Raw genomic sequence first — 23,904 nt, 5'->3', positions numbered from 1 at the left:
CAGAACCCAGTCCCCCACAGTAACTCGAGTCCCCCGGAAATCATGTAGATTAAGGTAAGCATAAGAGACTTTTCTATTTTTAGTTGATAAAAAGATAAGTATCTCAGTAAAAATAACAATGCATTATGGAGTTTTTAACAGGTATGCTAGTAAAATGTACGCGAAAATAGCAAAATGAGTGGAAGTGAGGAAATGGAAGTACAGGTGACCCTTGAGCAACTCAGGGCCACTTACACGAGGATTTTTTTCGATAGTAAATGCCTCAGGGCTACACTACCCTGGTTGGTTAGATCCACAGATGCAGAACCGCAGATACCGAGGATAGGAGGGCCGACTATAAATTACACGCGGATTTTCGACTGCGTGGAGGGCGGGCGCCCTTAATCCCTGCGTTGTTCAAGGGTCGACTGTATATGAACGTATAGACCCTCCCACCCCCTACCCTCCATCTCCTCAGAGAGAGACGCCCCACAGGGACACAGACCCCCCACGGCCCAGAGGTACCCACAGACAGCTGCCCCCAGGACACAGAATCCCCAAGACACAGAACCCCCCCCAGGACACACAGAACCGTCTTCAGGGACACAGAGCTCCCCAAGACACCAAGCTCCCCCACACACAGAGTCCTCCAGATCACAGAGCCCTGCCTACCACCACCTCCGCCCAGGACACACAGCCCCTGGGACACAACACATCATCAAGTAAGGCTCTGGGCTTCCCAGCACCGCGGAGCCGGCCCATGGTCCTATTCCAACACAGTGGCCATGGAGGCAGGAGCGGCTGGCCCTAGGGTCCCCGCCCAGAGGGCCCTCTGGTCTCGCCTTTCATCTGCAAGAGGTAAGGTTGTTTCGTATGACACAGTGTTTAACTAGTAAAACAATCAGAGAACCTTTAAAAAGCTACCATCCATTACCCCCATTTCTAAAGTGGCCCACAGAGCAACGATAAAATTTTGCAGCAAGGAATCAGGAAACCAGCAGACAGTGCTGACCAGCTTTGAGCCGCACAAGGCACTGTCCTCCAGCAGAGGTAGAAAGTTAGTCTCTGACGCGGCAGACAGGCATATTCTAGACCCGAGTGCCAAGTCCACTCCTGGGCTAGACAGCCGTCTTCCTGTCATCTCATCAGGCACAGAAAGAGCACCGGAGATTCTGGCACACGCAGCCTGGCCACAGCGGGCAGGGTCGGATATGAAAGCTCCCTGGACGAGGCCCCTCAGGCCGATAGGGGCAGCATAAAGGCAAGACCCTGCATGAACACAGTCCAGAATGGGGCAGCATCCGAGCCAGCAAAGGCCAGACCGCATGCTGGTGCCTGAGCGGCTGCTGCTTTTACCAGCAACAGCTTTAACCTTGCTCAGTCTTCACACCTTCTAGATAGGAGTTACTAAGACAGCGATCCCGGAATCACCGCTGCTCCCTGAAAGCATCGAACACAGCAATGTGCTCTCCTACCACAAGTGCTAGTCTGAGTCCCTTCCAACATCCTCCTACAGAAATGTCCCCGGTTCTTGACCATAGGAGGTCTCCCTCATTGCAGTGAGTCAACTGAGTTCCTGGTGGTCTTTGGCTGACGACAGTGAAAGCACTTCTGGGCTGCCTCACCTAGGAGGGGTAAAGGCTGGAGCAACGGCAACTACGTTGGGGCAAGGTAGACTTTGGAACTCTTCCTTGTTGCCTCTGTCTTCCTCTGCACAGTGACTCAGAGGCCTCTGTACCTGGGCTGTTCCACTCTTATCGTGGGAAAGTAGAGTGAAAGAAGCAGTATTCCACAGTTGAGTTCTAGACTGAGGCAGGGAAGAGAAGGTAGGAATAAAAGCCAAAACTTGATTGGCAGGAGCCAGCCTTTTTTGAGAAGAAAGGTATGTGAGACTCCAGAGATCTGAAGAAGGAGAGCACAGACCCAAGTATTCCACTGAAGCCAGAACAGATGGAGCCAGACCCTGACCCCGAGTTCAGGCTGGTTGAGGAATGAGGGTCGGGGATCAAGGGTCAGAGGTGAGGAGTGGCAGGGCCAGTCTGACCCTTGCCAGGGTAGGGAACCATGTTGGGCACCCACTGCCTGTATGGAGAAGTGGCTCCCATTACCTACCATTGATCCATCTGCCCACTGCCAGGCAGAAGCATCTATATCAACAGCTGCCCTGTTCTGAGGCTTTGTCATCCTCATTCACTAGGTCACCATACTGATGACACACCCAGTGGAGGTCGGTGCCCCAAGGGAAGCGAGGCCCAAGGGTGTGTAGGGAGCGGGGAGTGAACACAGTGAACACAGGGTCCTGCCCTCCTGGCGGGTCGGGGTGCATCCCCTGCCCCCATGACAGCTCAGCCCCCTCCCCCCAGTTCCCCAATACATGCAGCTTCAGGCTTGCTTTTCAAATCCACATTTACTTTGATGACGCAATTCTCCCGCAAAGGGAAGCATCTCCATCTCCATCTCTTTGGCGAAACAAATATTATCAAGCTCATAATTGACATTTTTTCCAGATTCAATATTTGCCTGGATCATTCCTCATCAAAGTTGTAAGCTCTCAGTCTAGGAAACTATTCTGCATTGCAGTAATTTTCACAGGGCAATTGAAGACATAATTGTACATAATATATTTTGAATCTAGATGCTTGAAAAGAGAATTACAAGCAGCTGGGACACAATCTGGTCTTCTTGTTTATACTTGGGGTGGATTTTGCCAGCAGTGAGGCCATGGAAGAAAATGGCGAAGTTTGAGAGCAGTTTCTCCAAGGTTCAGTTTACATTTCAGTTTTGATTTCGGTATGCTCACCACCAAAACATGCATATTTGTACTTAATATGTTCTGTATTAGGGTTTGTTTTCATTTCACAGAAATGTCACTTTAATAGTACTTTCTACTGTGAAGCATAACTTATTTCCTTGTTGTGTGAGCCCTGGGGTGGCCATAACAAATTGCCACAAACTGGAGGGCTTGAAACAACATTAATGTGCCTCTCACAGTTCTGGAGGCCAGAGTCTGAATCCAGGTGTGGGCAGGGCTCTTGGGAGGCCCCCTCCTGCCTCTTCCAGCTTCTGGTGGCCCCAGCTGTCCTTCAATTAAACAACGAAAAGGGACCAAATTTAGGCTTGTGACCAGGTGTCCGTCCCCAGCCTCCCCACCTCCACCGACCTTGGAAACCTGCACCTTCTACTTCCGTGCGCCCTTCAAGGGGCAGGGGAGAGGGGCTCGCATCCAGGGTGGACCCCTCCTCGTTTCTGCTTGTGGCAGTCGGGGAAGTGACACCCCACCGCAGCCATCAGGCTTCGTGGTCAGCAGGTCGGCCCTTCACTCTCCTCTCTCATCCACTGCCTAGCAGAGAGAAGGGTGTGATGGCCCGGCAGCAAGTCCTCCCAGGCCCGCAGCCCCTTGCAGAGGGACCGTCCCCTCAAGGCTTACCTGCTATGCCCTCGCCTGCTCCCCTGTGCACATCTGTCCCTGTTGTGCCCAGGGGGCAGGGTGACCAGCCATGGCCGAGCACATTCCTCTTTTCGGGGCCTCGGCTCCACCGTCTCTGAATAAAAGTGTTGCTCCCAATTCTAGGGTCCTTTAAATTTCTAAAAATCTGTAAGTAACAGAAACTGAGGACATCTGTATGTTTTCAAGTTATTTTTTTTTAATCCGTTGTTGCAACCTCCAGCTGCCACAGAGAATCTAGTGGTAGAACCAGGAAGGAGACCCTGCCCAGAGTCTTAGCTGAGTCAGCTCTGATCTTTATGCTCATGCAGGGAGGTGACAACATGTCCACTGGGGCCAGAGTACCGCCCACTATTTCCGCAGACAGGCACCCGCTGGACGGCTGGTCCTTCATTCCCCACTGTCTGTCTCTGTGTTCTTTTCAGGAAAAGGCATCCTTTCAATCAATGGCACAGGGACACAGCCTTGTTGCCAACACCAGGCACTAGCACTGATTGTGGTGCCTGAAACAGGTGATATAAAGCAAAGGGAATAAAGGGCAATAGGGCTTCCCTGGTGGCGCAGTGGTTGAGAGTCTGCCTGCTGATGCAGGGGATGCGGGTTCGTGCCCCGGTCCGGGAAGATCCCACATGCTGCAGAGCGGCTAGGCCTATGAGCCATGGCCGCTGAGCCTGTGCGTCTGGAGCCTGTGCTCTGCAATGGGAGAGGCCACAACAGTGAGAGGCCTGCGTTCCGCAAAAAAAAAAAAAAAAAAAAAAAAAAGGGCAATGGAAGTACACCACTTCTCCATTGAATGGAAGTATAACTTTCCATTCTTTCCAATGGAAAATTGGAAAGAAGCAGCCAACAAGTCTACCAAGAAGGAAGTATACTTTTTATTGTTGAGAAACATTTTCTTAAACAACAGTGTTCACTTCACTCTTAGCTGAAACTTCAGGCTTGGAGTGACATTTTCTTGCCGATCTGGACCTGGTGTAACCGTGCTGTGGTATGTTCGCTGTAACTAGAGATATCTTTGGCATTTTCTTCCCTTAGCTTCATAACTCATGGAACATCTTGTACAAAAAAATGTAAATTTACAGAAAAATATGCATATAAATCACTTATTAATCCCAAAACGTAGTAAATAACATAGCAAAAACTCGATCAAATCCGTTTCATACACAAGCTGGACAGATCTGTTGTGCCTAATCTCTAACTTATCTGTGGCATTTTATAAATTAGTGCTTTGACATTAAAAAGGTTTACAAAAAGGCCCTGCGTAACGTCAAAGACTCTAATTTCTCTCTCCATCCTTGCTTTTCATTCTCTAGAATTTATACTCATCACACGCATGTCACCATTCTTATAAAAAGCACTTATTTTAAGAAAAAAATTGCACTGCAATCATGATCTAAGTAGCATTCAGAATTCCATGTTACCAAGAGAAGGTCATCCCTTTATAAACACACGTCTGAAACAAGTGCCCCACGCCTGTCCATGCAGACATGTCAGGTATGCAGGGTACCGGCCGCAGTTTCATTGCTCAGGGCCGCGGGGTCACCGTGACATTGGTGGGTGTCTGCATCCAGAGCGGCCTCCTGCCTCCCACCTGTGCCACTCCTCTGCCTCGCGCCCTCCTCAGGAGACTTTGCAGCTGTTTCTGGTGCAGCGTCTGGGGGGGCTCTGGGGAAGGTGGGCGGCCTTCGCTTTTCGGAGGCTGGTCCTCTTGTGGCTGGAGCTGGTGGCGAGGGAACAGGGGTGGCCGTGCATCACCCTGGCATTCAGGCCGCTGGCCATCGAGAAGGACTTGAGGTGGCTCCTGAGGGCCGTGGGCAGTGGCAGCCTGTCCACCAGGTGCACGGGCGTGCAGGACACCACTGCCCGGCAGCACAGGTCCTGCAAGCTCAGTACTTGGGAAAGAAAAGAAAACCTATTTCATTTGTGTTGTCCTGGGCACGGGGCCAACGCAGGGCCAGCCACACACCTGTCCGCCCTCCTCTCTGGGACTCTGGGGCAAGATGTCCCACCCTGTGCCCATGTGCAGTGATTGGAGATGGATGGTCCTGCTTTCATCACCTTAAATCCAGTTTGTCCCCAAACTTGAGACCCCCACCATCTCTCCCTCTAGGTCTGAGAGGTGAGTGGACTGCCCAGCGATGGCCAATGAGGTCTCCTCAGGCCTAACGTGACCAACTTTTGGGGTCGGAGACCAAGGGCTTCAGGAGACATGCTTCCCCAACTGAGTAGCTGACACCAAAAACGTGTTATCAGCTTTATCAAGATGTATTGGAGAACACACCAGAAAAGCAAATGCTGTCATTTATGTTTCACCTACATCGTTCGTTCTGTGAGTCAGGGTCCCTGCTCAGATAGAGAGGGGCTCCCAGGGGCCTGCTGGGGGGAGGAACGGCATCTCACCCCTGATGCAGTCGGGACACCCCTCAACCCCTGGAGGATCAGACAGAAGAAACACGACCCAGGGCTTTGGCTCCTTTTGGAATCAAGGTCCTAACAAATAACATTCATAATAGTGCTTCTCAACTGGGGGCGATTTTGACTCCCCAGGACATTCGGCAAAGTCTGGAGACATTTGTGGTTTTCACAAATGGGGGCAGGGAGACCAGGGATGCAGCTCACCCACAGCACACACGGTGCCCCCACCAGAGGACACTCCATCCCAAATGGCACTAGTGCCAAGCGGCAGAAGCCCTGATTTAGGAGAATGGAGACAGTGGCCCGGGGAATGGGTCCTGGGAGGCTGAGCACTGGCGGGGCTGCAGGGTGGACTGGACGGACACCTACCCTTGCTTGGCCTCCAGAGCCGGTCCATCCCATGCCGCAGCAGCACAATCCTGGCCAGCTCCATAAAGGACTCAGTGACGTTGAAATTGCACAGCGGGCTGACCTCGAAGAATGTCACACCCAGGCGCTCCGCATAGGCCTGGGCCTGTTCCGTGGGGACCTGCCGCTTGAAAGCCAGGTGCAGGCGGTTCCCCACCAGGATTTTAGGGACCCCCGGGGCGTGCTAAAGGGTGACAGAAGGGCAAGGAAAGTGGGTCACATGCAGGCTTTGTTGTTGGTACCATGGGTGTCCGGGGTGAATGGTGTCCACTCAGAACCTCAGAATGTGTCTTTTTTTGGAAAGAGGGTCTGTGCAGATGTAATTAATTAAGATGGGATCTTGGGGTGGACCCTAAATCCAGTCACTGTGTCCTTATAAGAAGTGGAGAGGACATAGGACACACAGGGAGGAGGCCACGTGATGGTAGAGCAGAGACAGAGAGACACGTCCACAGGCCAAGGACCAGGGCCTGTCGGCAACACCAAAAACTGCAGGAGACGGGAAGGATCCTCCCTCGAGTGTTTGGAGGGATCGCGGCCCTGCCGACACCTTGCTTTTGGACCCTGACCTCCAAAACTGAGAGAATACGTTTCTGTTGTTTTCAGCCACACAGTTTGTGCTGAGTTGTTACGGCCGCGCCAGGACACTCACTCAGTGGGTGGGACTGACCACTCCACGTCTCCACTGGCAGTTGGGCCGGTCAGGGTGCCAGCAGGCAGCAGCCTGGTCACCACCTGTCAACCTACCTGACTGCATGCAGGGCCTGATCCTGTGCTGGGACATGACGCGTCCTCCTCCCTGTGGCTGGAGCCTCGAGCCCTGGCCGCCCCAGCCCACCTCCCCTCACAGGGCCACATGGACGGAGCCCTGGCCATGTCATACCTCATTGATCTCCTTAATCCACCGGTCGATGCCATCAAAGGACCAGCGGTTTGCGATGTCGTAGACCAGGATCACACCCTGGGGGAGGCACAGTCACTTGTGGCAATGCAAGCCACTCAGGCACACACTCACAACCAGCTAAATAGCCATTTTACTTATGTTAACACAAAACATATTATTTTGATTTGTCTGCCAAATGTAGCAGTTATATGATCACTTCCAGTGATATTTCATAAGCTCATTGATAAACCCTCAAATGTGAATGTGAGCTGGGGACTGGAATTCAATTCCCCACATTCATGAGCTGGTCCAGGGACACGGAATGCGGGGGTACTTCAGAGCCCACCCACCTGGACGGAGGGCTCTCACATACGTACAGACACACACGCACATGAACACGGTGCACACACAGCCCACATGCCTGCATATTTATGTACACACGTGTAGATACACGTGCCTACACACTGCTCGTGCACATGTACATACAAATGTAACACATGCACACACACATCCCTGATGCAGAGGGCTTGCGAGCCACCAAACAGTCCAGGGCACACTTTTTAGCCTCTGGCATCAATTTGTATGTGAGCTAATTGCCTTGTCCTCCAAGTATCCATTAAAGAACATTCCAAAAGTCATTATTCAAAGTCACTTTGAGGGACTTCCCTGGTGGTCAGTGGGTAAAACTCCGTGCTCCCAATGCAGGGCCCCGGGTTCGATCCCTGGTCAGGGAACTAGATCCCACATGCATGCCTCAACTAAGAGTCCGCATGCTGCAACTAAGAAGCCTGCATGCCACATCTAAGAAGCCCGCGTGCTGCAACTAAGAGCCAGAGCAGCCAAAATAAATTAAAAACAAAAAAGAAAAACAAAGTCAGCTTGACCTCCCGGTTCAGGGGTGTTACCTGTGCGCCCCGAGAGTAGGAGCGGAATATGGTACAAAATCTTCCCTGACCCGACGTATCCCTGGAAAAGATGTTGGAAGTCTGTAAGGAGAAATCACTGCTTCCCGACGACAAGGTTTTTGAACTCGGGAGCCAGAGCAAATGCATTTTACAATTGTCAGTTGGTGGCCATCCCACAGAAAGTCCGAGCCCCCAACAAGACATTGGGCACCTTATCCCTGGAGAGATCTGGACATTGGGATGTCCTTTTGGGCTCATTCTCTTTACTAATTATTTAAAAAGTCAACTAGAGAAAATAGTGATGGGTTTCAACATAATAATTCTGACATTTCAATAAGTCTAATTGTTGTTTAATTTGGAGATAAAGCTGTGTAGTAAGGAATGTGAGTCTACACTGGGGGAGAAATAGGCCAAAGGATTTGGTGGGGTCACTCCACTTCCAATTAAGTCTAAAAGATCATGGGAATCCCCTGGCCAGTCCAGTGGTTAGGACTCCTGGCTTTCACTGCCAAGGGCGTGGTGGCTTCAGTCCCTGGTCAGGGAACTAAGATCCCACAAGCCGTGTGGCACAGCCAAAAAAATAAATAAAAATAAAAGGTCACATGAAGTCAGCCCTGTGGATGCATCCCTATGTTCATCAATACAAGGAAGTGACCCGGGGGTGCATTAACGAGGATAAAGAAGAATAGCACTTCCGGGATTGACTCTGCCCTGTGTGGGGGAATTTACTAAGATGGACCACCAGGACCAGGCAAGGGGGGCTTCGTTTTAGATGCCAAGGAAAAAGGAGCAGCTGTTACAACAGCTTTCTGAGTCCCATACAAGTTTGGGTTGAGAGGGGAGCCCTCAGGAGGTCCCCGGGGAGGGAGGAAGGGAAAAGAGACTTGAGAGTCAGCAGTGGGAAGGGACAGGGTCATTGAGGGGACATCGTGGAGAGAGGTTTCCTGGCCCAGATTTGGGGGCTGACTGCTCCTGATTAGGGGCAGATGGGGGTGGGAGAAGGGGCTCCAGGCCACTGCAGACACTTGTGGCTTGGGGAGAGATTTGGCATGGTCAGACGGGAGAAGAGAACCATGCAAGTGACCATGCAGGTGGTCCAGGAGAGGGGATGACACAGGGGCTAGTAACAGTGGTCAGGAAAACCACATGGGTTGGGGGCAACTCAGGGATTAGTCACAGCAGGAAAACCCTAGTCCCCCATCCCCGGAACTGGAGGGGCAGGGGTGTGACCAGAGTCTCAGAGCCAGGGCTGCCTGGAGTGGGGACCAATAAAGAGACCCAGGCCAGAGCTAGGCGACACCCTGACCTCTTGCCCTCCTACCCTCCACCCTCCGTCCTGTTGGTCTTGGTCAGGACACACAGCCCCTCTGGGCACTAGAGAGGCAGAAGCAGAAGCACGTCCACATGCTCTGGACAGACTCCAAGGCCCACACAGATCTCATCTTCCTCGGGGGGCACTAGGTCAGGCTGGGGCAGAAGCAGTGGATATTCCCACAGGTGGTACCAGAGCCCCTGAGGGCCTGGACAGACCCGCCCTGTGCTCAGGGGCCGGGCAGAACCCCTGACTCACCAGAGCTGCAGCTTCACCCGCCGGCCGTCCAGCAGGATGGTGGTGGTCTTGTAGTCGATGCCTGTGAAAGAGGGTCAGGGTGGCTTAAAGCAAAGCACTTCCACAGTTATGCTCAGGTAAAAGGTGCAGATAAGAGAAACTCTCTCACGCTGGGGGAGAAAGGACTACCTACCGGTGCAGACCCAGGACTCACAGAGACGGCTGGACTGGGCCCTGCTCGGACCCTCCCCTCGCCCACCGGCCTCGCCCACTTGCTCTGTGGAGCGGGGCCTCCAACCTCCCTCCACTCCTCCCGCACCACCACTGCCTCCAGCTCAGCGCCCAGGCCCCGCCGCTGCCCAAAGGGTGGGCAAGCAGGAGCCCCCTGAACCGTTCAGCAGCTGGCTCCACGCATGGCCTGCTGGCCCTGGGTCTGCCGAGTGGCAGCCACTCACACACCCTTGTCTCCGCTGGACTCAGGGCTAAAACACAGACATAGTTTCCCCCAAGTTATCACACTAAGAATGTAATGTAAAAACGTGTAGAATATGAAATTAGGTATGAAGTATTATCTCAACTATGCAAAGACAAAATGTGTGTACGTATGTGCACAGGGGTGATGAAATAAAATTCATGTTTTATGGCAAGACAAGAAAAACTTAAATGTAAAAAGGTTTTCTGCCCTTACGGGCCTCCTGGCTCCCCTTTAGTGTGTATTGTGCATCTGCATTGACCAGACCTCCTTAGGAGACAACATTCCTTCTTAATTTTGTAAACCGTCAGGATGACTTGCTTAGCACTTGATAACTCCTCAGGAGATAACCTTCCTTCCTAATGTTTAAGGGGTCACGATGACCCAGTTTTGTTTTGGAGGAGCAGACCTGGATTGTAGAAACTGTCAATATGTCATCTGATGTATATCCTTTTGTCTCAAAAACGTATATAATTGTACTTTGACCTCTGACAGTTTTCAGAGCTTTCTGAAAGACTGTCTCCCAGGTTATAATCCTCAGGTTGGTGCAAATAAAAATTTCCATTCCTTTCTTAGACCAACTATTGATTAATTTTTTCGTCAACATGCATGGCGTAGTTGGCAGGATATCAGAGACACCCACCAGAGGATACCTGGGGTCTACCCTAAACTGGTGCTCGGTACTAGCCCTTTGAGCCCCACCTGCTTCTTGGAACTCTTCAGGTGTTCCAGTGAGTTCTCCTGATATCCAGATCTTATTATTTAAGTGATGATCCTACAAATTTTTTTTCAAGCTTTTTTGTACTTAAGACTTGGAGTCTTAAGGGGCACCAGTGCATTTCCTTGTCAGGGTCCTAGGGGGATCTAGGCAGGAGGCCCCGGGAAACATAGGTGGCTGGAGTTTCGTTAAAGTTAGCTTAAATTAAAAACGAACAAAACAAAAAAACAAGTTGATATATGGTCTGAGCAAATGGTTTGCCCAGTGAAACAAGAGACAGCTTGCTCAGCCCCAAGAACAAGGAACACCTGCTCCTTCTGGCCACAAGGTGTCCTCAGGTGACTGAGAACCTAGTGGAAGTGTCTGAGGATCAATTTTTCAGATGTGTAGCAGTACTACAGCAGATCCCACTACAACAATTAAGTAAATGCTGCCCTTCCAGGGACGCAGGAGATAAAGGCTGATCACCTAGTGCTCCAAGCACCCACAGCGGTTTTAGATTGTCAGAGGGAGAAACCAAGACATGTAAAAGAGCTGAACCGACCCTAGCGTAATTCCTTGGAGAGCTAGACTCAGAAGCAGCACCCACAACCATACTGTCCTCAGAAAGTTGTTCAGATCATATCTTTTCTCTGAATTAGGCAACCAAATTGATAATGGGAAATTGTGCTTCAAAGGTCAAACAGCTCCTGAATGGACAGCCACCTAGGGGGATACCAGCTGGGTTTATATAGAGCTGATGCTTGCAAGTGCTTACCTAACTGGGAATCAAAGGAAATCCTGCCCTGAAATGACCCAGCTGGGATTCTTTTTTGGCATTCCAAACTGATTTTTCCGTGAACAGTCAGAAGAAGCCAGCAGAGGGTAATTTCTTACCATGTCAGTCAGTCTCCTGGAACCCTGCCCACAGGGTCTACTGGAAACAAGAGTGATAAGAGCTTTTCTTTTTTCTAAAATTGGATTAGCAGCAGAAATTATTTGTAGGGCTATCTTCTTGGATCCTTTGAATTGGAAAGACTCCTAAATATTTGTAGGGCTAGCTTCTTGGATCCTTTGAATTGGAAGGACTCCTAAATTGGAAAGCTCTCATCTTAAACTATTGTACCTATTTTAATTGGTATGCAAAAGCCCCAAAAGGCTTCAAAATTCCAAAATAGCCTCATTGAAGGATTTGTTGTAGAAGGCTAATGAAAGATTGATCATATAAAAGGTACCTACAATAAAAGACTATAAAACTGCCATAACTACTACTCTATCCTTTTTTTAATTTTTATTCATTTATTTATTTTTTGGCTGCATTGGGTCTTCGTTGCTGGGCACGGGCTTTCTCTAGTTGTGGCGAGCTGGGACTACTCTGTCGCGGTGCGTGGGCTTCTCACCGCAGTGGCTTCTCTTGTTGCGGAGCACGGGCTCTAGGCGCACAGGCTTCAGTAGTTGTGGCACACGGGCTCAGTAGTTGTGACACACGGGCTCAGTAGTTGTGGCTCGCAGGCTCTAGAGTGCAGGCTCAGTAGTTGTGGCACACGAGGTTAGGTTGCTCCACGGCATGTGGGATCTTCCCAGACCAGGGCTCAAACCCATGTCCCCTGCATTGGCAGGCGGATTCTTAACCACTGTGCCACCAGGGAAGTCCCTAAATGGTTATCTTTAGAAATGGGACCACCTGAGGTTATAGGTGAGCCTCTTGGGGTCAAAGGTTGAACTGAGGGCCATAGTTAAAGAATTTCTTGAACCCAGGGAAGATCCTCAAAAGGTTTTGTAAATGGATTACCAAGATGGGAGGCCACAGATCTGTCTAAGCCTGTGACCATAGCTGATATTCAGAGCCTGATAGAAAAAAAAAAATTTTTTTTTGGCCTTCTCCTCTAAGCTAAATGACGGAAAGAAAAACATTCCGACAGAGGTGGATGAGTATGTCGGTACTTTGATATCATTTAGGTGGCCACCCAATTATCTGAGGAATTAAAAACAGCTGTCCTTGTTTTAGAACTCTAGTGTTTACAGGACCAAAGGTGCGGCTCCAGAAACAGCCCTAGGCCCACCAATCCTTTTACCACCCCCATAATCTCCCCTATTTATCTTAAGAGGCTGTAAGTAAAGAAAAAAATCTGGCTTTAAGGGAAGAAAGAAAATCCTCCTAGGACAGCTTGCATTTTTCCTCCTCTGCCTTTGAGATAGAAATGTTCTACCCAGTCTTCTCCAGGAGCTCTTATGCAGGCCATCTTCTTTAATGCAAATTTCAGGAAGGTAACTTTTTTTTGGAATATTAATTTCATTTAATTTATTTTTGGCCGCGTTGGGTCTTAGTTGCGGCACGTGGGATCTTCATTGGGGCAGGCGGGATCTGGTTGCGGTGTGCAGGCTCTTCGTTGTGGCGCGGGCTTCCCTCTCTCTAGTTGTGGCACGCGGGTTTTCTCCCTCTAGTTGTGGCACGTGGGCTTAGTTGCCCCGCATCACGTGAGATCTTAGTTCCCCGACCAGGGATTGAACCTGTTTCCCCTGCATTGGAAGGCAGATATTTTACCACTAGACCACCAGGGAAGTCCCTCAGGAAGGTAACTCTTATCCAAAGGAAAAAACAAAAGAGGGATAGGTAATTTGGAACCTGATTTGTCAAGGGCAATACAAATCTTAAATGTCTTTTCCATAAATATTAGTAAAAAGGATTTAGCCATCTAAACAGGTGACCTTGATTTGTTCCATCTGCAAGAAACCCAATTTGAATCCAACATCTTTTGTAACTTATGTGTTTTACATTATTGTACCTGATTCATGGTTGAAACTCTGGAATGGGAACTGGGGTCTCTGTTTGCGTCTGCGTGTTTGTACGTATCTGTAAATGTGTGTGTTGTAGACGTGTGGCATTGCCAAAATTAATTAATTGGCTTAAAGGATAATAAGCACTTATACAAATACTCAGAAATATAAAAGGAATGAACCCAAATGAACTTCAGGATCACATGATCTAGGGTTAATTTTTAATGAATGAAAACAAGTTTGAGTTTATTGGTTTAATTATAAAGACATCTTTTTTTTTTTTTTTGGCCACACCACGCGACATGCGGGATCTTAGGTCCCCGACAAGGGACTGAACTCGCCCCACTGCAGTGGAAGTGCAAAATCTTAGCCACTGGACCACCAGGGAAGCCCCAATACAGACATACCTTTAAAGTCATCAACATTACGTATATACTATTTTGTATGTAGGTTTACCAGAAATCAAATAAGATTGTATAATTCCTGTCACAAAATTTGTCAACAAGAAAAATAACCAGATGTGATGAAACTTTCAAGCAAATTAAATGTAAACGAGATAAGAGCTTTCAGGTGAACTCTTTAGGAATAATTATGTTTTAGGACTGTCTACTTAAAAGTAGTTTCTCCAGATTTTTGGCAGTTTTGATTACACTTTATGTAACTTATAAAGTGATGGTTTCTTTCCTTTCACACTGTGTATCACCTACTCCTACTAAGATAATGATATCTAAACAAATTGAAACTATTGATCACATCTACAGTTCGCCATAAATTAATGAACATCCACGATGCACATGCTTCCTCCCCAGGTGGAAATTAACCTTCACACAGAAGAATCAGGGATGGGGTGTACGTGGGGAGCAGCTCTGGGGAGAAGGAACAGTGGAGAGAGTCCAGAATGGCTCAGCCTCAGGATCTAGCCTGAAACCAGGCCCACCCCTCAACCTGTCGGTTACATAAGGCCACAAACTCCTTTTTGCTTAAGCTTCTTTGAGTTGACTTTTTTGTTTGCACCAAAAAATGCCCTGACAGAAAACCCATGAAGTACAGTGACTGGAGAGAGTGACAGAGGAAACCTGACACACAAATCCTGGAAAAGCTGCGGAAGATACATTTTAACATCTTCCCAAAGCAGAGCACAATGCCTCCCACACCCCAGAATTTCACTAATAGTGAACATGTATTTAAAAGAAAATCTACAGGAATTCCCTGGTGGTCCAGTGGTTAGGGCTCTGCCCTTTCACTGCTGAGGGCATGGGTTCAATCCCTGGTCAGGGAACTAAGATTTTGCCGCATAGTACGGCCAAAAAAATAAAAGAAAATCCAACTCAATGATAATGATCTAACTATTAACAATCAGGACCCAAACTGAACTCTGACTCTGGTGGTTGTTCCCACCAGGACAGCCCTGCCGGGTCACCTGCCCTCGGCACACTGACCCTGACGCCCGGGACCCTGAGGCACCCTCCCAGAGCCGCGTGTGCTTTGGAGACCCAGGCCCACTCTGTCTCCATCAGTGTTACTGTCCTTTAGAGCTGCAACCTGGCCTACTTCCCTCCATCTATGCAGCTGTGAACTCCCAAGGAAGGCCCCTCCTTTGAATTGGGGACAGGGCAGAGCAGGGGAGGTCCGGGGGTGGGAGATAAAGCTTGAAAAAACACTGCCCACCCTCACCCCCCATTTGATCTGTAGGGTGGAAAATGGGAACGGAGATGGGCTAGCCCCCTGGGGACCCCACAGGTCCCCCACATAGCACTGTGGAGACCCTGCAGGGAGAAGCTCTGTGATGCGTGGGATCAAATCCCAGTCCTGACGACCAGCGGCTTCCTCCCTCTCCCCGTGCGTCAGTTTCCCTGACAGCTCACGTCTGGTACCTGCCGCCAGCAGTGGCCTCAGCTCAGCACAAGCTCCATTCTTCCCCAGGCCTTTGGGTCCCAGGATAAACCCTCTGTCTCAGCTGTACCTGCCACAGAGAAGCCCCCAAATTCCACCCATTCATGCCAGGTTCGAAGTCCCATTGGGAGAAGAGTCTCTTTTTTCATACACTTATTTATTGAACCGTTTTATGTTCCTCCTGTTATGTGTTTGCTCTGTTCCTATTTATTGTATTTCCTCTTCTCTGTTACTTCATGTTTTTGACAGTAGTGTTGTCAGTGTTAGGGTCAAAAGGTGTAATGCACATTCGCACATTCGCTGCACTTAGCTAATTCACCAAGAACTCTGTCCATCAAAATAAAAATACACAAAAGCTCCTAGAACAAAGCCTGTTGGAATGTTCACTGAGTGAGTCAGGACAACAGAGACAAGAAGAGAGATAATTTTAGCCTGAAAAACAGCAAATGTCAAATGCCAAGACACTCCCTACACTTTGAGGCCACGTGATGTGTAAATAATCTATTTCAGCTCATCCAGCACCTGCCGAATTCTATCTCCTAGAACAAGAGGACGCAAACATGTAAATACTGGTTAAGTATCATTGACAAACATATTCATCATGAGGACCTGACTTTTGAGAACCTGTCTTATGTTGAATTAAAGTATCAGAAAGCAGGGTGCTGGCTGCCAGGGGCGGGGGAGGGTCCAGGTTTCCATTTGGGGGGTGAGAAAAATGTTCTGAAATGAGAAAGTTACAGGGTCGTGAATGTACCAAATACCACTGAATTGTTCACTTTAACATGGTTAATTTTATACTATGTGAATTTCACCTTAAAAGAATGTATATACATGTGTGCTATCCAGAGACCGACTCTGGCCTGGCTTCCCAGATCAGAAGGGCACTTTGTTGGGAGATGTTGGGGTGCCTCGCAGGACCAAGGGGGCGGGAGGGCTGCATAATGGGGCTCAGGATGGGAGAAGCAGGGAGGCCCCAGGGCTGAGGTACAGGCCCAAGCTTCACCCATGGCCAAGGCCCAGAGCCTGCCCCTGCAGGGCTGCCTCCCGTTTCTAAATGGTTCTAAAAGTGAGTCATGCATTTTTTTTTTTTTTGGCCGCGTGGCATGTGGAATCTTAGTTCCCTGACCAGGGATGGAAGCCGTGCGAAGCGCAGAGTCTTAACGACTGGACCCCCAGGGAAGTCCTGCAAGTCATGTTTTAAATGGGCATTTGAAGTGTGTTCATCATATGAGAATCATACACAGAGAGCAGTTACTGAAATCAGCACCAGTCCCCCTCCTCTTCAGAATCTACCCCACCTCCTTTTTGAAAAGGAAAGTATGTTCCCTGCATGTTTCTCCTTGCTGGTTTTTCTCTGTGAAATAGCAAAGCCATGTGACCCAGGTGCTTCCAGGCTCCTCGTGGCCTGGCTGCCCCAGCTCATCCACACAGCTCCCAGCTCTTAGCTGCCTGAGCCGCTCACTCCCCACGCTGGGGGCTAAACCCTCCCACACTCTCCCTGGCAGGGACGGGACCACTGTCACACCTGCCTTGTTCCCTAACGGCCTGTGTCTGTGCTGAGCTGCTGCGTCCAGGTACCCTGTGAAATCCCACAGCAAGGACAAGCCCCACCAACCAGATACCGGCAGGACCTGGCACATCATCCCCCATGAGTGAAACTGGGGAGTAACCCAGAGCCTTCCCTAACCATCGCTCGGGTGTGGCCAGATGATAGCCCCCTCTTTCCAGAGCTCTGACACCTCAGAGGGTCCCAGTCCCTTCAAATTGCAGGGCTGCCCCTGCCAGGTCTCGAGGTCACCCTGAACCTGGACTCAGGCTGAGGTAGGAGATAGATGGGCCCCAGGCTGAACAGTTTCTCCCCTGTGGACAGAAACTCCATAAAAGCAGGATGATGGAGGAGGCTGGGCCCTGCCCAGATAAGAGATAAAAGACCACATATTCCTCATTCTTGAAGTTAAGGAGACCTCCCTGACTACACATGCACAGAAAGCCTCCTTGGAGGTCAAAAAGGGAGGGGGCGCCACCCCATAGTAAGTGATGTCAACTACCCATAGGTCTCTTCGCTAGAATCCATCTTGGCTAAGTGATGCGCGCGCACGCACACATAGGAAGACCCTGAGATAAACCAAATATAGATTCAGAACCAGGCAAAGCAAGATTGCCAAAGGAAACCTGGAAGAAAGGCCCCATAAAAGTGATTCAAACTACCACAACGGCGCAACTCTCTCTGAGCCCGCCCGTGTGTCTATCCACAGGTACCGTACTATTTTTCCTCCTAATAAACACTTTACTTGCCTCACTACTTTCCATCTCTATGTCTCTATGTGGCAATTCATTTCTACACAGCAATGGGTCAGGGCCTTGTCACTGTCCATTGGTCCCTGGTGGTCTGGTGGCTAGGATTCAGTGCTCTCACTGCCACTGCCAGACCTCAATCTCTGGCCAGGAACCGAAATGCTGCTTCAAGCCGCTGCAGGCTGAGGCCACCCGAGATCAAGGCCACCAATAGGGTTCAGCGGTCAGGCCAGAAGGGGCCTCCGCCCGCCCTACTTTGGACAGCCCAACAGTCTGGGTGACACTGCCAGGGAAAGCATTGCCATCCTCCATGAAAAAAAAGGGCGGCGGGACTTCCCTGGTGGCACAGTGGTTAAGACTCTGCGCTCCCAGTGCAGGGGGCCCAGGTTCAACCCCTGGTCAGGGAAGCAGATCCCACATGCTGTAACTAAGAGTTCGCATGCCACAAAAAAGGAGCTGGTGAGCCACAACTAAGGAGCCCACAAGCCACAACTAAGACCCAGTGCAACCAAATTAAAAAAAAAAGGGAGGGTGCATCTTTGATTTTAAAGAGCAGTTTTCTGATATAAGCACCCCTTTTTCCTGCCTGTCCCACAGTGGGGGCCCTGCAGGCTCTGCCATCCATCACCTCCAGTCCGGGCAGCTCTGCTCACTTGGGTGGTCAGCCCCCAGGTGAGCTGTGTCAGGGAAGCAGAGCTTTATTTTCAGTAGCACCCCTGTGCAAACACATGCAACCACGGAGATGCCACGTGTCTTCAGAAGGAGCCCAAGCCCCTGCTGATTCAATCTCCTACTTTCATCCCTGGGAGCAGCAGAGGCTGAGACCACCTGCTGTGTGTCAGGGGAAGGAAAGGACCTCACTGGAACCACACAGGGAGGCTCTCGTCACTGGTTGTGATCACAACCAGCTGAGCAACTGTCCCAAAGCTGGACGGCAAACCAGGCCACCTGTCCATGCTCTGGAAGACAGTTTCGGATGAGCTGCCCTGAGCTTGGAGAACCCATGCCACCTTCTCTATTAGCCCGAAAGATGCAGGGACCTCATTTTATCTTCAGTAACTGTGGTCTCAGGACACTAAATGTAAGAGAGGGTGAGAGGTTAGACAGACACCTATGCAAGATCTGTATGCTAAAAGCTATAAACCACTAATAAAATAAATCAAAGAAGATCTAAATAAGTGGAGAGAAATACTGTGTTCATGGATTGATAGATAGATAGATTGATAGTTAAGATGGCAGTTCTCACCAAATGGATCCACAGATTCAGTCTCAAAAACCCTAGCAGGATTTTTCGGGGCCGGGGGCGGGGGCTAGAAATTGACAAAGCTGAATTTTATTATTTATTTATTAAAAAAAAATTTTTGGCCCACCTTGCAGCTTGCGGGACCTTAGTTGCTCAACCAGGGATTGAACCTGCAACCCTCTGCAGTGAAAGCACAGATTCCTAACCACTGGACTGCCAGGGAATTTCCAAAGCTAAATTTTGCATGGAAAGTTAAAGGAATTAGAATAGTCAAAACAATTTTGAGGGCTTCCCTGGTGGCACAGTGGTTAAGAATCCGCCTGCCAGTGCAAGGGACACGGGTTCGAGCCCTGGTCCTGGAAGATCCCACATGCCGCAGAGCAACTAAGCCCGCGAGCCACAACAACTGAAGCCCACGCACCTAGAGCCCATGCTCCCCAACAAGAGAAGCCACCACAATGAGAAGCCCGCGCACCATGATGAAGAGTAGCCCCCACTCACCGCAACTAGAGAAAGCCCGCGTGCAGCAACGAAGACCCAACGCAGCCAAAAATAAATAAATAAAATTAAAAAAAATTTTTTTTGAACAAAAGGAACAAAGTTGGAGGACTCACATTACCCAATTTCAAGACTTACTATATATTTAAAGTAGTCAAGACAGTGTGATACTGGCATAAGAATACACAACAGAAAAATGGAACAGAACCGAGATGAGAAATAAAACCACACAAATATGGCCAATTGATTTTTTTTTTTTTTTTCTGTACACGGGCCTCTCACTGTTGTGGCCTCTCCCGTTGCAGAGCACAAGCTCCGGATGCGCAGGCTCAACGGCCATGGCTCACGGGCCCAGCCGCTCCGCGGCATGTGGGATCTTCCCAGACCGGGGCACGAACCCGTGTCCCCTGCATCGGCAGGTGGACTCTCAACCACTGCGCCACCAGGGAAGCCCTGGCCAATTGATTTTTGTTGTTGTTGTTTTTTAAAGATTATTTATTTACTTATTTACTTTTGGCTGTGTCGGGTCTTAGTTGTGGCATGTGGGGTCTTTGTTGCGGCATGCAGGATCTTTAGTTGTGGCATGTGGGCTCTTTGTTGCAGCGCGAGGGCTTCTCCCTAGTTGTGGCATGTGGTTTTTCTTTTCTCTAGTTGTGGTACGCAGGCTCCAGGGCGGGTGGGCTCTGTAGTTGTGGTGCGGGTTCCAGAGAGCGTGGGCTCTGCAGTTTGTGGCACACGGCCTCTCTAGTTGAGGCACGCGAGCTCAGTAGCTGTGGTGTGTGGGCCTAGTTGCCCCGTGGCATGTGGGATCCTAGTTCCCTGACCAGGGATCGAACCTGCGTCCCCTGCATTGGAAGGCGGATTCTTTACCACTGGACCACCAGGGAAGTCCCTGGCCAAGTGATTTTTGACAAAGGTACAAATCAGTGCAATAGAGAAAGCATACACTTTTAAAAATGGTGCTGTAACATCTGGGCATCCCTACGCAAAAGTAGTGAACCTCAGTCCATACCTCATGTTATATAAGAAATTAACTCAGGGAGGACTTCCCTGGTGGCGCAGTGGTTAAGATCTGCCTGCCGATCCAGGGGACACGGGTTTGAGCCCTGGTCTGGGAAGATCCCACATGCCACAGGAGCAACTAAGCCCGTGCGCCACAGCTACTGAGCCTGCACTCTAAAGCCCATGAGCCACAACTACTGAAGCCTGTGCTCCTAGAGCCCGTGCTCCCTAACAAGAGAAGCCACCGCAATGAGAAGCCCTCACACTGCAATGAAGAGTAGCCCCCGCTCACCGCAACTAGAGAAATCCCTCGCGCAGCAATGAAAACACAACGCGGGCATAAATAAATAAATATTTTTTTTAAAAAGAAATTAACTCAGGGACTTCCCTGGTGGTCCAGTGGGTAAAACTCCATGCTCCCAATACAGGGGGCCCAGGTTCGATCCCTGGTTGGGGAACTAGATCCCTCAAGCATGCCACAACTAAGAGTTTGCATGCTGCAATTAAGAGCCCACATGCCGCAGCAAAGATCCCGCAAGCCGCAATTAAGACCCAGAGCAGCCTAAATAAATAAATAACTAAATAATAAAAAAGAAATTAACTCAAAATGGGTCACAGTCATAAACGTAAATCTAAAACTTCTATAAGAAAACACAAAAGAAAATCTTTGTAACCTTAGGCAAAGAGTTCGGCAATGATTTCTTATATACAACACCAAAAACATGGTCTATAAAAGAATAAATTGATAAATTGGACTTCTTCAAAATTAAAAACATCTGCTCTTTGAAAGATACTTAATAAAATGGAATGAAAACCCACGGACTGGGAGAAAATATTTGCAAAACACATTTCTAGGGCTTCCCTGGTGGCACAGTGGTTGAGAGTCTGCCTGCCGATGCGGGGGACACGGGTTCGTGCCCCGGTCCGGGAGGATCCCACATGCCGCGGAGCGGCTAGGCCCGTGAGCCATGGCCGCTGAGCCTGCGCGTCCGGAGCCTGTGCTCCGCAACGGGAGAGGCCACAGCAGTGAGAGGCCCGCGTACCGCAAAACAAAAACAAAAACACATTTCTAATAAAGGACTTGGATCTAGAATATATTTAAACATCCTCAAGACTAGGTAATAAGAAAACAAGCAACTTAAAAAAATTGGGGGGGCTTCCCTGGTGGCGCCCTGGTTAAGAGTCCGCCTGCCGATGCGGGGTACATGGGTTCGTGCCCCGGTCCGGGAAGATCCCACGTGCCGGTCCGGGAAGATCCCACGTGCCGTGGAGCGGCTGGGCCCGTGAGCCATGGCCGTTGAGCCTGCGCGTCTGGAGCCTGTGCTCCGCAACGGGAGAGGCCACAACAGTGAGAGGCCTGCGTACCGCAAAAAAAAAAAAAAAAAAAAAAAAAAAAAAAAATTTTAATGGGCAAAAGAGTTGAAAGACACTCACCAAAGAGAATACCACAAAGATGGCAAATGAGCACAGGAAAAGATGTTCAACCTCATTAGTTGTCAGGAAATTAAAATTACAATGAGAGATCACTGCACACCTATTAAAATGGCTAATATTGAGAAAAACAAAATTAAAAAATACTGACAATACCAAGTGCTGGTGAGGACACAGAACAACTGTACCCTTCATAGGCTGCGGGTGGGAATGAAAAATGGTCGGGTCAATTTGGAAACAGTTTGGCAGCTTCTTTTTTCTTTTTTTAGATATTTATTTATCTACTATATTTATTTAGGCTGCAATGGCTCTTAGCTGTGGCATGCAGGATCTTTAGTTGTGGGATGCGGACTTCTTTAGTTGCAGCACGCATGCGGGATCTAGTTCCTCGACCAGGTATCGAACCCGGGCCCCCTGCATTGGGAACACAGAGTCTTACCCACTGGACCACCAGGGAAGTCCCTGGTTTGGCAGTTTCTAATAAAGTTAAACATACACGTCATATGACCCAGCAATTCCACTCCTAGATATTTACCAAGTTCACACAAAACGTGTATGCAACTGTTTATATCAGCTTTACTCACAGATTGCCGAAGACTAGGAAGCACCCAGACATCCCTCCAGGGGTGGTTGGACAGCCCGCTGTGGTCTGTCCACCCGCTCAGGAGGAAGAAAAGGTGAAATTGTGCACAACACAGAGGGATCTTAGAGGCTCGTACCAAGTGCAGAAGCCAGCCCACACGCTGTGGGAGCCACTCCACGACCTTCTCAAGGGCAGACCACAGAGCCGAGGACAGATGGGTGGTCTGCAAGGCAGGGCTGCCATTCCTGCCCCAGGGCCCAGCCAATGGGGCAAGGAGCCGACAGGGGCGAGGGGTTCCAGGCCTGAGGCTGTGAGAAGAGGGGCTCCCACTGGGGCCTGGGTCCCAGCTCTTCCTCAGGAGAAGGAAACTGTCCATCTTGGGAGTGTCACTACCTGTACTGGGTTGAATAGTGTCCCCCGAAATCCATGTCCACACGGAACCTATGAATGGAAACTTTTTTGGAAATAGAGTCTTTGCAGATGTCATCAAGCTGAGGTCACACTGAGTGAGGGTGGCCCCCCATCCAGGACTGTCTTGATAAGGATTTGGAGGCAAACAGGGAGAAGCAGAGATTGAGGTGATACTGCCACAAGCCAAGGGACGGCAAGGGTACCAGCAACACCTGAGCTGGAAGGCTCAAGGACAGATCTTCCCCGGGAGTCTTGGCGGGGGCGGGGGGGAGGGCAGCCCTGCTGACACCTTGATTTCGGACCTCTGACCTCCAGGATGGGGAGAGTGTGCATTTCTGTTGTTTTAGGCCATCCCCCACTGCCACCCCAGTTTGTGATAGTTGTGAGAGCAGCCCTAGGAAACGATGCACCATCAACAGCAACATACCTCCTCCCCCCACGGCCCCCTCCCACCTCCCTGTGCTCCGGACGGTGCTCCAGACAGAAGCTCAGGGCCCCCGCAGGTCTGACAACGTGGGCTTTTGCCTCTCAGACACCAGGCCAACAGGACACCATGGCCACTCAGCAGTGGTCTACCTTCTAGATTTTACTTCCAGATGGAGTTCCTCCACCTGAGAGAGAATTTAATATTCTTCACACTTATCAATTTATTTTTCCTGTTAAGATAATAACTTTTAACCTTACATATCAGGGTCAACTAGAGTTTAATATGTGTAGTTACGATTCTACCTCTGTAAACTTTTTTTGCTTTTATTTTTAATCAAACAAAATGCCAGTCACCATAAGATTCAAATTCATGAGTAAACTCAGCTGAGTCACATTTAGGGGAGGGTAATCCATTAATTATTAGCTTCAAGAGGTTGGAATACACAACTCATATAAACAGAGAAACAGCCTGAGTGTCACTTTGGCTGAGGAAACCCCAGGATCAACAGCTTTATGGCACAATCTCCCAAGAGATGGCCAGCAGCAGGTGGTTTCGGGTGGGAAAGGCCGGCATCCGGAGAAAGATTAAGA

At 49.6% G+C, this 23,904-nt stretch overlaps 1 protein-coding gene across 2 annotated transcripts in view; it reads right to left on the bottom strand.

The window, feature by feature from the left end:
• Positions 1-4,281: 4,281 nt before the first annotated feature.
• Positions 4,282-23,904, bottom strand: part of RAB40B (RAB40B, member RAS oncogene family) — a 28,185-nt gene continuing 8,562 nt past the window's right edge. The window contains exons 2-6 of one of the 2 annotated variants that reach the window (XM_060134577.1): positions 9,606-9,666; positions 8,036-8,096; positions 7,131-7,208; positions 6,209-6,431; positions 4,282-5,316 (exon numbers count right to left, since the gene is read on the bottom strand). In XM_060134577.1, coding sequence (XP_059990560.1) covers positions 5,045-5,316; positions 6,209-6,431; positions 7,131-7,208; positions 8,036-8,096; positions 9,606-9,666 — 695 coding nt within the window. In that variant the 3' untranslated portion in view covers positions 4,282-5,044. The remainder of the gene's footprint in view (positions 5,317-6,208; positions 6,432-7,130; positions 7,209-8,035; positions 8,097-9,605; positions 9,667-23,904) is intronic. The other variant, XM_060134578.1, reaches the window with a different exon arrangement.

This window comes from Lagenorhynchus albirostris, chromosome 20 (genome assembly GCF_949774975.1).
Source record: "Lagenorhynchus albirostris chromosome 20, mLagAlb1.1, whole genome shotgun sequence".
NCBI classification, from domain to species: domain Eukaryota; kingdom Metazoa; phylum Chordata; class Mammalia; order Artiodactyla; family Delphinidae; genus Lagenorhynchus; species Lagenorhynchus albirostris.
Note: the sequence above shows the minus strand (reverse complement) of the source record. Positions and strands in the feature narration are given on the sequence as shown.